General features: G+C 55.5%; 7 protein-coding genes across 7 annotated transcripts; 3 read left to right on the top strand and 4 right to left on the bottom strand.

The window, feature by feature from the left end:
- Positions 1-363: 363 nt before the first annotated feature.
- BAUCODRAFT_419730 (uncharacterized protein) lies at positions 364-989 on the bottom strand. The gene has a single exon (XM_007676798.1). It carries the CDS (start codon positions 764-766, stop codon positions 401-403), a length of 366 nt encoding a protein of 121 aa, XP_007674988.1. The 5' UTR covers positions 767-989; the 3' UTR covers positions 364-400.
- Positions 990-1,395: 406 nt separating this feature from the next.
- BAUCODRAFT_420155 (uncharacterized protein) lies at positions 1,396-3,630 on the top strand. The gene is made up of 3 exons (XM_007676797.1): positions 1,396-1,600; positions 1,653-2,578; positions 2,633-3,630. The coding sequence occupies exons 1-3, from the start codon at positions 1,594-1,596 to the stop codon at positions 3,452-3,454; spliced, it is 1,755 nt and encodes a 584-aa protein (XP_007674987.1). The 5' UTR covers positions 1,396-1,593; the 3' UTR covers positions 3,455-3,630.
- Positions 3,631-3,786: 156 nt separating this feature from the next.
- Positions 3,787-4,195, bottom strand: BAUCODRAFT_146847 (uncharacterized protein; the record flags this gene model as incomplete). The annotated part of the gene is made up of 2 exons (XM_007676796.1): positions 3,787-4,120; positions 4,170-4,195. 2 exons carry the CDS (start codon positions 4,193-4,195, stop codon positions 3,787-3,789), a joined length of 360 nt encoding a protein of 119 aa, XP_007674986.1.
- A 251-nt stretch (positions 4,196-4,446) lies between these two features.
- On the top strand, positions 4,447-8,832 carry BAUCODRAFT_32311 (uncharacterized protein). Its single transcript, XM_007676257.1, has 2 exons — positions 4,447-6,464; positions 6,556-8,832. Exons 1-2 carry the CDS (start codon positions 4,687-4,689, stop codon positions 8,345-8,347), a joined length of 3,570 nt encoding a protein of 1,189 aa, XP_007674447.1. The 5' UTR covers positions 4,447-4,686; the 3' UTR covers positions 8,348-8,832.
- A 321-nt stretch (positions 8,833-9,153) lies between these two features.
- On the bottom strand, positions 9,154-10,749 carry BAUCODRAFT_121169 (uncharacterized protein; the record flags this gene model as incomplete). Its single annotated transcript, XM_007676795.1, has 1 exon — positions 9,154-10,749. The coding sequence occupies one exon, from the start codon at positions 10,747-10,749 to the stop codon at positions 9,154-9,156; it is 1,596 nt and encodes a 531-aa protein (XP_007674985.1).
- Positions 10,750-11,303: 554 nt separating this feature from the next.
- Positions 11,304-13,745, bottom strand: BAUCODRAFT_32307 (uncharacterized protein). Its single transcript, XM_007676256.1, has 2 exons — positions 12,005-13,745; positions 11,304-11,943 (listed from the first exon to the last, which is right to left on the bottom strand). The coding sequence occupies exons 1-2, from the start codon at positions 13,346-13,348 to the stop codon at positions 11,623-11,625; spliced, it is 1,665 nt and encodes a 554-aa protein (XP_007674446.1). The 5' UTR covers positions 13,349-13,745; the 3' UTR covers positions 11,304-11,622.
- A 313-nt stretch (positions 13,746-14,058) lies between these two features.
- BAUCODRAFT_53150 (uncharacterized protein) lies at positions 14,059-14,787 on the top strand (the record flags this gene model as incomplete). The annotated part of the gene is made up of 2 exons (XM_007676358.1): positions 14,059-14,148; positions 14,206-14,787. Coding segments are annotated over 2 exons (672 nt in total), but the record flags the coding sequence as incomplete, so codon positions are not given.
- Positions 14,788-15,060: the final 273 nt, after the last annotated feature.

Below are 15,060 nucleotides of genomic sequence, written 5' to 3'. Positions count from 1 at the left end.
AGAACGGGATGGGCTTCGGCGTAGATCTGGCGATTCACCAGGAGAACGGTCGGGCGGAGGTAGTGGATCTGCGGAGCTTGCTCGTTGGCGAGGTTGACAGTAAGCTTGATCTTCTGATAGTAGCGGTTGAGGATGCTCTGAGCGGCTGAGACATCCGCTTTGCAGTAGCCGTAGATGATGTTGCGGATCTCCGCAGGTAGGTCGAGGAAACGGAAGACCGCGCGGATTTGGCGCTCTTGGTAGCGTGTGAGAAGACGACGGTTGAGGTTAAGGTCCGCAAGGACGATTGGTTGACGGTCGGTTCGCGGCTGCAGAGTATCAGTATAGCGTGACACAACCATGTACTGACAGGCTTCAGCGTACCGTCATGACTCGAACCACCAACAATAGAAGCCAAATCCTATTGTACAGCAGCTTCAAAGCCTGCAACGCCGGACGGGGACAATAGTAGCAACAATAGATGTCGAGTAGATGCCAATGCTGCTGTAACAATAGACCATGTATGAAAAGCAAATGGTGCTATTGTCGAAGAGGAAGCTGATCGGAAGGTCAGAAGATACAACCTCACGATGCACAAACCAAGGTCTCGGTGCAGGAAGAAAGCTGGTCCTGCATTGCCAAGCTCTAAAACCGGTTTGCAGGATTCCTGAAACCCGTGAGGTTCTGGAGTGAGCATCGAGGGCTGGGCCTGCTGGGAGACAGCGAACGTAATACGGCGCGCCATATGTCGAAAATGCGTGACGGCCACTTCGCCATATCGCTGCATAGACTCTGGCCAGCTTGTGGAACTGTTTCAACGAATGTCGACGACCACCAGAGCCCGTAATGCACTGTTGTCGTACCGCCTTGTACCGAGTATGGTGTTGGCGCCGGATGGAGAAGGCACGGTATGGCCCCACCAACTCCCAGAGGCTCCAGGATATGCGACCACGTGCGCTTCACTTCGACTTCCACATTGCATCAAGTGAAACAGTGAGCTCTGCAGGATCGCTTGTGACGTTCGACATCAAAACTTGGCGGTTCGTAGTTGCCATCGGAGGACGCGCCTGCCACCGTCGCCATGCGTAGGCAATAAGCTGGTGTGTTTCGGCACCGTCTAGGCGCCATAGAACAGTATGCACTGGTCTGTCGATGGAGAAGGCGAGCAAGCTTGAGGCTATAGCAGGGGTTTGGTACTGCACTTGCGCAACAGTCATGATGATCGAGCAGATTCATTCGATATCTTCACCGTAAGAATTTTGACGAAGATAGCTGATGTGCTGCATTCCCCTTGCGGCGGACAGCTCTCTGGAAACCATTCTCTGTGCAACGGAGCATTGTATATGGCGACAACAATAACAGAGTCCATGGGTTGACGTCTGTAGCCGAGCCGCCGATCGGAGTTCTTCCGCGAACCAGGATCTTGTTCGGTCTGCCGGCGACACCCCGCATTTGCCCGCAGTGATGTAGCTGCAGCACGCGTGCCCCATCGCCGGCATTCGCGATGAAGAATGGTTCATGGAGGCAATGTTGGCTGATATGCTTTTGTGCTTCGGGATACAAGAAAAGGTCATGATCTCGTTCTCTTCCAAGCGCTGACCGGAAGAGCTCACCATGTCGTGTAGGTCAATATGCCTTCGAACACTGAGCGAGAACACTGACACATAGTGAAGCGAAGCATTTCATTAATGATCCAACTCACCTGGTCTTGAGCGCATTGAACGCCATAACGCTTACGAACCCTAACACTGCCCTTGACTCCGAGAACAAGATTGTCTATCTTCGTCCTGATGCTGCAAAACCACAGGTCTCGCTAGTGTCGGGCGGTGGATCTGGCCATGAGCCCTCCTTTGCTGCATTCGTAGGCCCAGGTTTACTCTCAGGCGCAGTAGCAGGCACAATATTCGCTTCGCCGAGCGCCGAGCAAATTCGAAGATGCATCCTTCAACGTGTCGAGAGCAGCAAGGGCGTGCTCGTGATCGTGATGAATTACACCGGGGACGTTTTGAACTTTGGCATGGCTGTGGAGAAAGCCAAGGCTGCCGGCATGGACGTGGAAATGGTGGTCATGGCAGATGATGCCGGTGTCGGACGAGCAAAAGGCGGCAAGGTGGGCCGGAGAGGCATCGCTGGTACAGTCTTAGTGCACAAGATCGCTGGTGCGCTGGCAGCGACTGGGGCGAGCTTAAAGGATGTACACAAGGTTGCACAGCTCGTGGCAGACAATACTGTGAGTATAGGCTCTTCGTTGAGCCACGTGCATGTGCCGGGTCGTGCAGTCGGCGGTGATGAGGAGCTGAAAGAGGACGAAGTCGAGATTGGCATGGGTATCCACAATGAGGCGGGTTCAGAGAAGAGCACAGCGGATCTGCCAGGCATCGTGAAGACCATGTTGGCGTACATGCTTGATCCTTCGGACAAAGACCGAGCCTTCATGTCCATAAGCAAGTCGGACGAGACAGTGCTCATGGTGAACAATCTCGGCGGTGTAAGCGTGCTGGAAATGGGTGGCATCACCACTGAGGTCGTAACGCAGCTGTCGACGGATCATGGGATCAAGCCTGTCCGCATCGTCTCCGGAACTTTCATGACATCCCTGGTGTGTAAATTCCTTCGGAAGTGTTCAGAACCTAGCTGACCTGCCAATTTGTAGAACGGCCTTGGCTTTTCGATCTCTCTGCTCAAGCTCCAGGACACTGGTGCTGCCAAGTCTATGCTCGAGCTTCTCGATGCACCAGCGGAGTGTACTGGGTGGGCTGCCGCCATCTCAACCAGTACATGGTCTAAGCGGCCGAAAGAGACTCGTGAGAAGGGTGCTCGCGCAGATGCTGAGAACAAGCCTTGCGGCTTAGAGCTCGATCCTGCAATGGCGGCAAAGGCATTGAAGCACGCCCTTGAGCGCGTGGTTGAGGCTGAGCCTGAGATCACTAGATACGACACAGTTGTTGGTGACGGCGACTGTGGTATCGGGCTTAAGCGTGGTGCTGAAGGCGTGCTAAAGCACGTCGACGGCGCGCAACAGGAGAAAGACGCCGCGCTGTATCTCGATAAGATCATCAGCATCGTTGAGAACACCATGGATGGGACTTCAGGTGCCTTGTACGCTATCTTCCTGAACGCGCTAGCACACGGACTGCGCGTTCAGAGTGGCGGTGCGGCAAAGCAAGCCGATGCTAAAGTCTGGGCGAAGGCGCTTGAGGTGGCCTCAGAGAGTATGGGCAAATACACACCCGCGAAGCCTGGTGACCGGACACTGGTTGATGCGCTGGCGCCGTTTGTAGAGCAGCTCGGTGTGACTGGAGACATCCAGAAGGCCGCGCAGGCTGCTGACGAGGGAGCGAAGAAGACCAAAGGCATGAAGGCGAGCTTGGGTCGAACTGTGTACGTCGGAGGCAGTGGCTTCGAAGAAGTGCCAGATCCAGGCGCTCACGGACTAGCCGAATTCTTCAATGGCCTAGCTGAGGGTTTGCGATGAGCTGATGCCACGGTCGTTGTCCACATATCATAACATTCAGTTAGCGCTTGCGGTATTTTCAGCTTGACATCAGTTTGTCATCGCGCATTGTGCAATCCGCGGTGAGCAATAATGACCGAGCGAACGATACGTATTTCCTGAATCAATCGTGGGGCTGGCAACGGCTCTGCATTAGCGAACTATTGTTGCTGTGGGGCTTCGCAGTGCTATCATACCGATGAATCTGCGCCACTGAAACGCCATAATACACGGACCAACAAAACCGCACCTGATCATGACAACGCGACCTGAGGCGAACTGTGGCTGCAATGTGCCGACAGGCCTCAGCCAGCTTACGAAAGTAGCACCAAGATGACGCTGTCGCCACGCAGAAACATTTTGCTGATGAATCGATCCTTGTTGACAGGCCTCCCTCTCTTGCCGTCAGTCAGCCTTGGCGTTTCCGTCCACATCTCCTTGACGTTCTCCAGCACCATGTTGCAGTGTCTGTCAAACGCCTTTACTCGGGCGAGCAGTTTTCGATTATTGCGACAGCTGATCAAGACCTGCGTGTGGTTCCGCACTGCTGTCTGCAGGAGGGAAAGCGGTCCTGAAGTGAACTCGTGCGTTTCGAGAAGAGATAATTCGTATTCTGTAAGCTCCGATCGCGGTTTTGCTTGCAGCTCCCTGACCTGTGTTAGCGATACCACGGGAAAGGGTAGGACAGAAAGCATACTGGATCTTTACATCCGTGGTCGCCATATTCGATAGGACTCGCGTTGTCTGCGTGTGCCTGCTGTGGACGCTGGAGAGGTGGTGATTCTCAACGTACTGAAGAGCGTGTATGCGTATGTGGTCGTCAAATGCAAAGCGAATGCTCACGAGTCATGGATATGGCACGGCACAAGCAGCCGCGATCTAGCGCGCTTTGTGACGACTTGGCCCGTGCCTATCTGATTGAAGCTCGCGGTATGAACGCGCTCCAAGCCTCGTTGCACCTTGTCTTTTCTTTCCCTCAACGGCACCCTCTTCCACAGCTTCCGCTCTTGTGACTCACACCACTCCGCCGTCCACTCAGTATCTACACTCACCAAGCCCCGGCTGTGTCCGGCCGTCACCGGTCAACAGCTTGTCTTACAACCACAGCATGCTGTAACACGTGGACATCGCTGAGTCGCCTGCCGGCTCTTACGAGTACTTTGTACATCCTGTGGCGACACCTAGCCTGATCACATCATCATCATCACCGCAATATGGAAGGCCCGACAAGCGGAGATCAGGGCGGCTTTGGTGACATACCAACGCGTCCCATGAGAGTGAAGGTGCTATACTCGTTTGATCAGGACGACAAGGCAAGATGTCTTGCTCGGTTCCCGGACACGCAGCAAATTCCCGCCGTTGCAATCGACGAGACCTCGCAAGTCGGTATCATAGGCCTCCGCCAATGTATCCAGGCCATCGTCTCCGCATCGCCAGAGCTTGTCTCCATGCTATCTCACGGTGACTTCACTATCTACGCATACGACTACAGCGAGCAAGATGCTCCTCTGGTGGGCCAAGGCTTGTTGGGCAATGCTCTCGCCACCGCCGATCGAAACACCAACACCGACGATGCCATGATCACGGGACGAATCTGCCAGAACGTGACGGCGGTCTTCAGTAACGGCGTCAAAGAAACTCTGGAGGTGAAGCTGCGGCTTACGCCATTGCTGCGACCTGCTGAGACGACTATACCAAAGTTGTCAAATGGTGCCACTTCGGCAGGGTTTGACCCGAACGCATGGAATGCGTCCATGCAACAACATAGGATCCAGACACAAGCAAGTAACCCCTTCGACCTTGGGAGCAGCCTCCCATCGGAGAGCAACAATGTACCGTCATTGGAGGACATGTTCGGCCTGGGCTCCGGAAGCAGCGGGACTGGAAGCGAACAGCAGGCGCGTGGAGGCGTGGGCACAGCTGGGACCCCGACAGACTCGCCCTACGATTTCGACCCCGCATTTTCTCACAGCGCACCAGGCAGCCGAGCCGCAAGTCCAAGGATGGGTTTGGAACCCAGCATTTATAACGAGCACTTACGTCACCACAGCTTTTCGACCAACCCTGCGAATATTGCGGGTCATCTTCGGCCCAGCTCACGTGCAAGCACGCGAAGTGAAATGTCCTCATCACGCCACCAGCACCAGGCAACCAAGTCAAGCATACAACAGCATCTGCGACCACAAACAGAAGTGACATTCGATGACGATGGTCAATCCCGGAAGCGCGCAAAAGTCACCCAGACGGAATGGCGCGGTCGCTCGTCGTTCGGCGCAAAATCCGGCGACCTTCGCGTCACTGCTGCCACTGCGCATTCAGTTCAGATGCACAAACCAGTCGCACGGCGACCTGGCGCACCAAGCGCAGACCTTGAGCCGCCACCTCGAGCACCCACACCCGTCCCTCAAAGACAGTCGCTGAACAGATCGCAAGGCACATCACGTCCTACCGGCTCGCGAAGCCTTCTGCGACAGGCGTCCACAATCAGCTCCAATATTGGTGCTGACCACGAGCAATACTCTGATGCTGCCATAAGCTCACCCGAAGATCTTTCGCCAAATGGTAGCATCACCGCCGACGGCACACCGATCGATATGCCCTCTTCACCACCAGTGTTCGCGGGCATACTGCCGGGTCAACGAAGCAGCCCAGGACTGCCCACTTTACCGCCAGCAAGGATGCTCGACAGCGGCTACATGAGTGAGCGTGGCTTTCAGAGTGACAATGCTCTTGCAAGCTTCAATGACGATGACGAGGACCGTTCCCCGGACGCACAGGACCTTGAGATAGCTGCCCAGTATAGGCCACGAGACCGGAAACAGCCTTCCATTAAGCGTGAAGCTCTGAGTGACGGAACGGACTTTCTGTATGGGCATGATACGCTGCCGGGCAAGATAAACATGATAGTGCGATCCCCTGACGAGGCGGCGCTGCTCACTCAGAAGTATGCCATTAGTGCCGCACTAACAAGTGATCGTTGGGGCAGCCAAGGGTATGTTGAGACATCCGACCAATCGCCTGAGCACTGACCCTAGATGCTTCGTACAAGTATGCACGAGATTTTGGCTGATGTGTGTACGCAGACCGAAAACCTCGCTTGCGACCACAGGCAAGTTGCCGATGATGACTGCCAGTCCGGAAATGGAGCCAACACTGGCACTAAAAGCTCCACTCAGCAGGCGAGGCTCGCTTGCACTGCCGCCAATGCAACACCGTCGGGATCCTTCACCCGCTCAGGTCGAGATGTCGCAACATCGGCCGACAACAAAACATAGCACGACAAGATATTCCAGAGCGGACGGTTTTGGATCTGAAACAGGCTCGCCTGCCGCTAGTGACACAGAAAGTAGACCGCGTGGTCCCAAGCGCTCTGGATCTGGAGCTCAGCGACGGGTCATTATCCAACAACGCATGGAAGAGTCCCTAGCCAAGGGCGATATGCCCCAATTCTGTGCAAATTGTGGAGCAATAGAAACAACGACCTGGCGTAAACTTTACATTAAGCATTGTGAGGGGCAGCCATCGCCACTCGATGAAGTAGAAGGCGAAGGCGAAACTATCGGCGTCGAGGCCGTTGAGCATGATGGGAAGAGCGGAGAAGTCATCCGCTTCATCATACGGAAGTCGATGAAAGTTCGCAAGGACCTGCAACCAGGTCCTGGGTTCGAGCTCCTTACCGTGTGCAATCCTTGCGGCTTGTGGTTTACCAAGTTCCGACTGATGCGCCCGTCGGAGAAGTGGAACAAGAAGACCACCACTCGCCGGAGCAAGAAGCAGAAGAGCGGACAAGATGGCGATGGCCTTCTCACAGACGGACTGGAGCCGCAGTCTGACGCTTTCTTCACGGACCAGCTTGAGGCAGAAGACCCCTATGCACCAGGGCGAGCCCCCGGTGGTGGTTTAACCAACGCAGCCAGTAATAATCCCCGAAGTCAGGGACAGACCGCTCGTCCACGCGCGAGCAGTCTACAGGCTCAGCAAAGACGTCGCAGTAGAGACGGTATGAACGCGTCCGAGCTTAATAGCGCATTAACACGCGCTGTTCAGTCCAGCCCGGTACCCTTCAACGGCTCCCAGCAGTCACCGATCGAGATTGAGGACCTCACACCCAAGCCAACAAGACGCCTGCTCTTTCCGTCACCGCGTCGTGAGGGCGAGGTGAAGAGCCTAGACGACAATGGCCAAGCATCTCTGCACGCCACGCCGCCTTCGGGCAAAAGCGCTGTGGGCAAGCCTCCCTTATCGCCGAAGGCACATTTTGCTGTGACCAACAACAACCTGAACGTCTTCGAGGCTTTCACTTGCGAGAAAGAGAACCTTGCGCCGGGCGTGGAGCTTGATGATGGCTTGATGCGTCTGTTTGAAGGTTCTCCGAATGCTGCCTTCAAGACGCCAAGCAAAACGTCTGCGAAGAGTACCACTACTACATCACCATCTCAACAGCAGCTCAGCGATCTTCTCAAAACACCGACTCCAGCAAGGACCAATCGTAAGCCGCTTTCGCCAAATTCGAACTTGGCCCGCGGTGCGCCAATCAACGACTTCCTAACCTCGCCCTCTTCCACCCGGTACTTCCTGCGTTCAACGCCAAGTCGTCAGGCACGCAGTCCAGGCCGCCCGTCCAGTGATGACCGTAGACAGCAAGCAATAGAGATGACGCCTTTCTCTCGGAACCTGGCGCAGATGCTTAGCGACAGCGGTGAGAACGGCGCCTTCACCAGTCCGAGTCATACCTTCGATTTCGCCGAGCTACCAACTTTCACCACGCCGGGCCGCAACCTGGGAGAGATGGATTGGGGTGGGATGGATGACATACTGAGTAGCGAGTTTGCTGCGTTTGATGGCACTGGCAAAGATGGCGTGGTTCGCGAGTAGCAGTAGCTGATTAGGTGCAGAGCGTGCGAAAGTGGATTGTGATTACATGTGCCCTCTATCGAATATCGTCTTATCTCTAAACGTATCTCTCGTAAAGTGTCGGTTTATGACGGCTTACCGTACACGCATTACCACAATCGACGGGTATGCAAGCACAATCGCTGGTAGAAGTGCGCTTAGACCTGGCCCCAGTGTCACGTTGTGTATCCGAAGGACTGGCCTATGTTGCTGTCAGGGCTGCACGTCACGAATGTCAGCCTTATCGTTATTGCTGCCCTGGTATCCGTCACAGATCCAGTCTCCGGCGTAACCGTCCCGGCAAGCAAGAAACCCAACGGTCAGCGAAGTTTCGCGGCCTCAATCCGCGGAGTTCATAGAGGACTTACGACCACAGGTTGAATGACCAGCCCCCACTGATATCAATGCCCTGGTAGGAGATGCTTGATTCGGTAAGTGATTCACACTCATTGATATAGAAGCAGAGATCCGGCCCTGAGCCTTGGACTTGAGGAACCCCAATCGTCGAGCTGGTGAAGGCCTCCCGATTGCTTTCTTCTGTAACCTCACTACCGGCAAAGCAGAGCTTCAAGCCACTGTTGGTCGTGGTGCAGGTCGGACTGCTCGCGGCGGAGGGCGTGACACAGATACTGGGGAGCGTGGTTGTACTCGATGCCGAGCTGATCGTGCTTGATGTGCTTGCTGTGTTCGATGTGCTCGATGGGGTAGTTGTGGTGGATGTGCTTGGGGTTGAAGTCGTGGACATGGTGGTATCCGAGGCGGCAGGACATGAGCCGCGGACCGTTTGATTAGCGGCGATGATTGAGGGACACACATTTGCTGCGGCAAAAGCCGTATACGGAGAGGCGCGCGGAGTTCACGATGGTGTATGGACAATTGCCCGCTTCTGGCGGGTCCATGGGGAAACACTCCCAATCGTTGTCGGCAGTATCGTATTGCATGGTAAAGAAATCCCATCCAAAGCTGGCACAGTCGGGGAGGGTCAAACATGGGGCATCTGGTGGATTACATTCCTCAAATGGGTCGTAAATCCCAGTGTATTGAGCCGTTACGCCAGAACCAGCAAAGAACATTGTGTACGCATAGCATCCTCCGCAAGATGAGATGTCTTGACATGCCGCCGCGCTGAAGGGGGGTGGCGTGGGAGAAGCGACAGTGGAGCTGGATGTGCTGGAAGTGGTGGATGTGCTGGATGTGCTGGATGTGCTGGTTGTGCTGTGTGTGCTGGATGCGCTGGCTGTGCTTGGGGTGCTTGAGGTGCTCGAGGTGCTCAAAGTAGGGTCGCTCGCTGTGGTAGGGGTGCTGGAAGTGCTGGGATCGTCTGAAGAGCTGACGACCGGCGATGAAGTGCTAACGATTGGCGAAGAGCTGATGACTGGCGAGGAGCTGCTGACAACAGGCGAGGAGCTGCTAACACCGGGCAAAGAGCTGACGACCGGCGAAGAGCTCAAGACCGGCAAGGAGCTGATGACTGGCGAGGAGCTAACGACTGGCGAAGAGCTGCTCACGCCTGGCGAAGAGTTTCTCCCTAATTGCGTGCCTAACAACGACGCGCTCGAACTAGCCGAAGTCCGGGCCGAAGAGCGCACGCTAGAAGTGAACGACGGACCGTTGCTAGACGGCGCACGAGAAGATGAGGAGCCCGAACAGCTGGTGATTGTGACCTTGGGCGTGACTGTGACGGTAACGGCGGATAGGGTTGTCTTTGCAGTGACGCTGGTCACCGGTGTCGCGGTCTTCGAAATGGTAAGGGGGCACGTTGTGGTGGAGAGCGGGATGCTCAAGCAGCGGCATGCGCTTGAGATTAGCGAAGACGCTATGGTCTTGAGAGGTGAGGGTATGGACAAGGAAGAGGAGGAAGAGCTTGGCAGACTGCGCTTGTACTTGGCATTGACAGTTGTCGGCGTTGCGCAGACGGTTATTGTCGAAGTAATAGTGCCGGTAACGGTCACTGTACTCGGCGTGATGGTCGCTGTGCTCACTGCTAACGTTTTAGATATTATTCTGTGCTTCATGATCGGCAGTACCCTTCTCGTCGGTAAGATGTGAAGCCATCCGTACGTGGAAGTGGTACTGGTCACGGTCGAAGTCACGACCTGAGGTCCAAGAAATGAAAAACAAAACGGCGTTGCGCTGCTGCGTGCCTGTACCTGTGACACTTCACAGTTGATCAATTCACATACGGCCGATGGGAGTGCGGAAAGAGAAGTGACAGAACTTTGGGCAGCGACACCGACGAGCAAAGGAACCAACGAGACGACCATCTGCTTCGCAGAAAACCCCAGCGCAAAAGAGTGTGTCGCCGTCACGGAGACGGACGAGTAGAGACTGAAACGTAATGCGAACGTTACCTGCACAACATACAGCACCAATAATCTCCACATCGTATCTCCGGCAGACTGTAGCGGACGAGACGGTCAGGTGTGCCTACGACTTCCGTCAAAATTCCTGCGTCCTTGCACTTGACATTCTGTCTGAGCCAGGAGTAAGACAGTGTGGGATGAGGGACGTGGTGCTTCAGCTGGGTTGGGCCAAGCCTCGAAGCGCCACCAGCGCGCTGTGGAGGCGCGGAGAGAGGAGGTCCTTTGGGGGTGCTGTGCCATGCTCAAACTAGGCCACGTGCGAGATACGCTCAGGCTAAAGCTGCCTTTGTCGAGGTTGCATCTACAGCACCTTGAGTTTCCAGCAGCGGGACCACCAGTGGCTCCCCTCGTGAAGAGATCGTGTTGTGTGTAATCTCCTAACGATTATCGTGGAAGAAAATTGGCAACAGACATAATTGTCGTAGGTCTTCATCATCGCGACAGACAAGCTGTGCGGTGCATGCATTCGGGTTGCTGTTGTGATTAAGCGCAATAAGCATCGTGGAGAAGCTGCACAAGCGATGCTGCCGAGGGCCGCTACTCCCAAGAAGGAAAGAGGAAGCTTACGTTCTGGGATCTGTCTGCACCTGTGCTCACAAACCCTTGCGTTTCGGTACCCAGACGTGGCTACGGTTAAGCCTGTCAAGCTCACACAGTTTACCGGGGGTGGGCTCGTAGCGGCGACGCACTCGAGCCATACTCCATAGCGTTCCCATCATCACGGCCTACGGATAAAACTCCTGTTCCTGCTCACGCTCTAGCAGTACCTCGTAAAGCAGGCGCTCTGCTCTGCATGCACGAATGCAGCATACACTCTATCTCACAACCAACAGACAAATGCAAGCTCGCTTAGTCAGACTCTAGATTAAGGTAACAGGCAGGCCACCAGATCCATTACGCCTTCCCACCCGTCAATCTTTCCCTTTCCTCCCCGTCCCCATCCTCATCTTCATCCTCATCCTCGAGCGCAAACATCGTCTCGCCCTCCAAACTGCGTCTCGACAGCGGGGAAGGCTTCTGCGGCATCGGTGCAGGCAGAGGCGAAACATCTCGTCTCATATCCCTATCCCTTTGCCCGTCGTAAACGGGCGGCTTGCTGGCACTGTTCAGATTACCATTCGTATTAGTGCCGCCATTGGCTTCCGGGTCGTCGAGGTCGATGTCGAAGCTGTCGCGGATGGACGCGATTTCGAATCCGTCGTCGTCTTGGGCGAGCTAATTAACATAGCACGTCAGTCATTCCAGCTTTTTGGTATGGTAGGAGCGAACAACGTACCTCCTCCGACATAGCAAACCGCCGATTGTTCGCCGTCGGCCTCCACACATACGCAACAAACGCCACATCAACAAAATATACCAAATTCAACCACCCATCCAAGATGAACCACCGCGTCTGCCAATGCTTCGGCACAAAGTCCTCCTCGTTCACCCCCGCAAAAGTCCAACTATTCACGAAGAAGAAGATGAAGATCACGATGATGCTGCCGAGGATGCAGTACCACAGTTTGCGGTACATGCCCGCTTTCACCGTCTGCTTGCGCTCCTGTAGGTCTTTCATGGTGAAGTTGAGGGAGTTCAATGTCCAGACGTAGAAAGCGGTTAAGGTGCCTGCGAGTGGCAAGACGACGAGTAAGACGAGTGGACCGGCGTTTTCGGGCGTGATGCTGAGGGAGGCGATGGCGTAGATGACGCCGAATACGAAATGTGCGATCGCGAGCCAGCGGACGTAGATCATTGTCTTGCCGAGGGAAGGCTTGACGACGCCGTAGCCCATGCAGACGATAAGCAGCAGGAAGAAGGAGAAACTGTTGCGGCCTGCGGAGAGGATGGAGACGACGATGAGCAGCGCTTTCGCCCCGACGTTGAGCCCATGTCGGTTTTGGTAGTCGTAGAACAGCCAGGTCATGAACATCTCCACCACGAGGAAGATGAGGATGGCGGTGATGTAGTTCTGAACGGGGAGGATGTCGCGACGGTTGAGGTAGTAGAGCGCGCCCCAGGCGAGGGCGAGGAAGGCGTAGACGATTGTTATGGCGGCGTAGAAGGGTAGTTTTGCGATTTGCGCGGCGGGCAGCTCGCCAAAGGCGTTGCGGAACTCCACGGCGCCGGTGTAGTCTTCCCCGTTGAAGCCGTAGGTGCCGACGCAGTAGTAGCCGGTTTTCTTGATGGGGTAGTTGATGGGTGGTGGATCGTTGAGGTGGATCGCTTGGGTGATGATGGCGGAGTTGCTGATGTCTGTTGCGTTTGGGGCGAGGACAAAGGCGCCGAGTTGGTCTGAGGTGCAGAGTTGCGCGTCGACGCTAGACTGGTCGCAGATGTAGATTCGTTCTTGAACACCGAGTTCTTCGTCCTCTTCCAGAGCGTAGCCGACTAGAGGCTTATCTGCCCATTCGAAGATGACGAGGCTGACGATCGGGTCGCCTACGATGTCGTCGGGTTTGATGAACTTCGTGAGGATGTAAGGGGATGTGTTGCCGCCCCATCCTTTCTTGCTGTACATCCCCGAGCATACCTGCCGGTTGTACTCGGATTGATCGATCTTGGACTCCAGCGCGCATACTGTTGTCGCTAGTAGGAGTAGCAGAGCTGCCGGTAACTGTCGCCATCGTGGAGGAGTCATGGCGTGCGGTATATATGACAAGGTATGCCTCGAGACACTCCGTCTCGCGCAAGCTCACAAGCACATGTCCTTTGTCCTGCAGTCCATATGCCGGCAACCAGCCATCCACCAATAGTGACGTTGCGTAATGTGTCCTTATAAGGTCGCTATGCTTCCACGTTGTGCTTCCTCGTCCTATGCGGCTTGTGGACTCAATGCGACCCTTTCCACGCGTACTCTGAAACATACCCGTTGCTCGCAGCTTGACACCTGATCGTCAGCGCTAGTACCGTTCCGAGCCAGCGCCACACATGCGATCCGCCAACTGCGCCACACACGCGCGCGCAATGACGATGCGCTCGACGACTGGAGCTTGGAAAGCATGACCGAAAGCAAGGCAAGAGCAAACAGCCAGCACTCCTCTCTGCAACCCACTACAAATACTGCATTGCGGTCGCGCCTGCCTCGCGAACACTCTTGCCACTCTTGCGACTGGCTCAAACAGTGTTGCGACGGGCAATTGCTTTGACTGACTGCAAGCGCGCGGCGTTTCAGATTCCTGAAGCGGCTCTCCACGACCAGTTGTTGACCGCCTGCTATTTACGGCACGCAGTGACTACCACCCTTCAACAACGGCCTATATAGGTCGACTGGCCTGCTGAGAGACCCTCGCACCCATCGGACACCATTTGCATCCTTCTCAATTCATCACCAACAACCCACCATCAACAATGGCCGCCGCAGTAGGCAAATACGCCGCCCAAAAGTTCCTCAGCAAACAATTCAAAAACTACCAGAAGAAAGACGTCAACGGCGGCGATGTACGTCTACCAACACATCCCGCACCGCATACCCCTCTCCTAACAATCCAACGATAGGACCCCTACTTCGCCCTCCTCCCCGACCCGCGCCGCCCCGGCAAGTACAAAAAAGTCAAGCGCCAAATCCCCACCTACATCCCCGAGCACGACGCGCTCATCCTCGCCTCCGCCAAGAAGTCCGCCTACCGCCTCGACATGTGCCTGTTCAACCTCTTCGGCATCCGCTTCGGCTGGGAAGCCGTCATCGGCCTTATCCCCGCCGCCGGCGACGTCATCGGCGTCGCGTTCGCGTATATGGTGTTTCAGAAGTGCTGTCAAGTGGAGGGCGGGCTGCCGAGTGATGTGAGGATTCGCATGCTCATCAATATCGTCGTCGACTTCGTGGTCGGGTTGGTGCCGATTTTGGGGGACTTGGCGGATGCGGCGTTGAAGTGCAATACGAAGAACGTGCGGTTGTTGGAGGTGTATCTGGATAAGAAGTACAAGCCGTCGCAGGAGGTTGGGGGGAGGGATGGGAGAGATCTGGGTGGGGTGAGCGCGGCGCAGCGGAGGAAGAATCGGCAGAGTGGCATTTATCATCCGCAGGACCCGCCGCCGGCGACGGTGTTTGAGGATTTTGAGGAGGAGGCGCAGGAGCGGAGACGGTATATGCAGGAGAATGATGCCTTGCCGTCGCCGGCGAATGCGCGGGTTGCGCCGCATAGTCAGAGTAGGGGTGGCTGGTTTAGTGGTGTGAGGGGGAGTGGACGGACGGGAGGTGACCAGACGGCGCAGCAGCCGCTCGGCAATCAGGAGACTGGCTCGGTGCGTCGGTAGCCGCGATGATAGTTCAGAGTCATGTGTGCATGGTTGTTATTCTTTGAGCGATAGGTGTTCTGTGGCGCGTTGCTGCGGGGCGGCAATTGAGCAGTC

Source organism: Baudoinia panamericana, assembly GCF_000338955.1.
Source record: "Baudoinia panamericana UAMH 10762 unplaced genomic scaffold BAUCOscaffold_4, whole genome shotgun sequence".
Taxonomy (NCBI): domain Eukaryota; kingdom Fungi; phylum Ascomycota; class Dothideomycetes; order Mycosphaerellales; family Teratosphaeriaceae; genus Baudoinia; species Baudoinia panamericana.
Note: the sequence above shows the minus strand (reverse complement) of the source record. Positions and strands in the feature narration are given on the sequence as shown.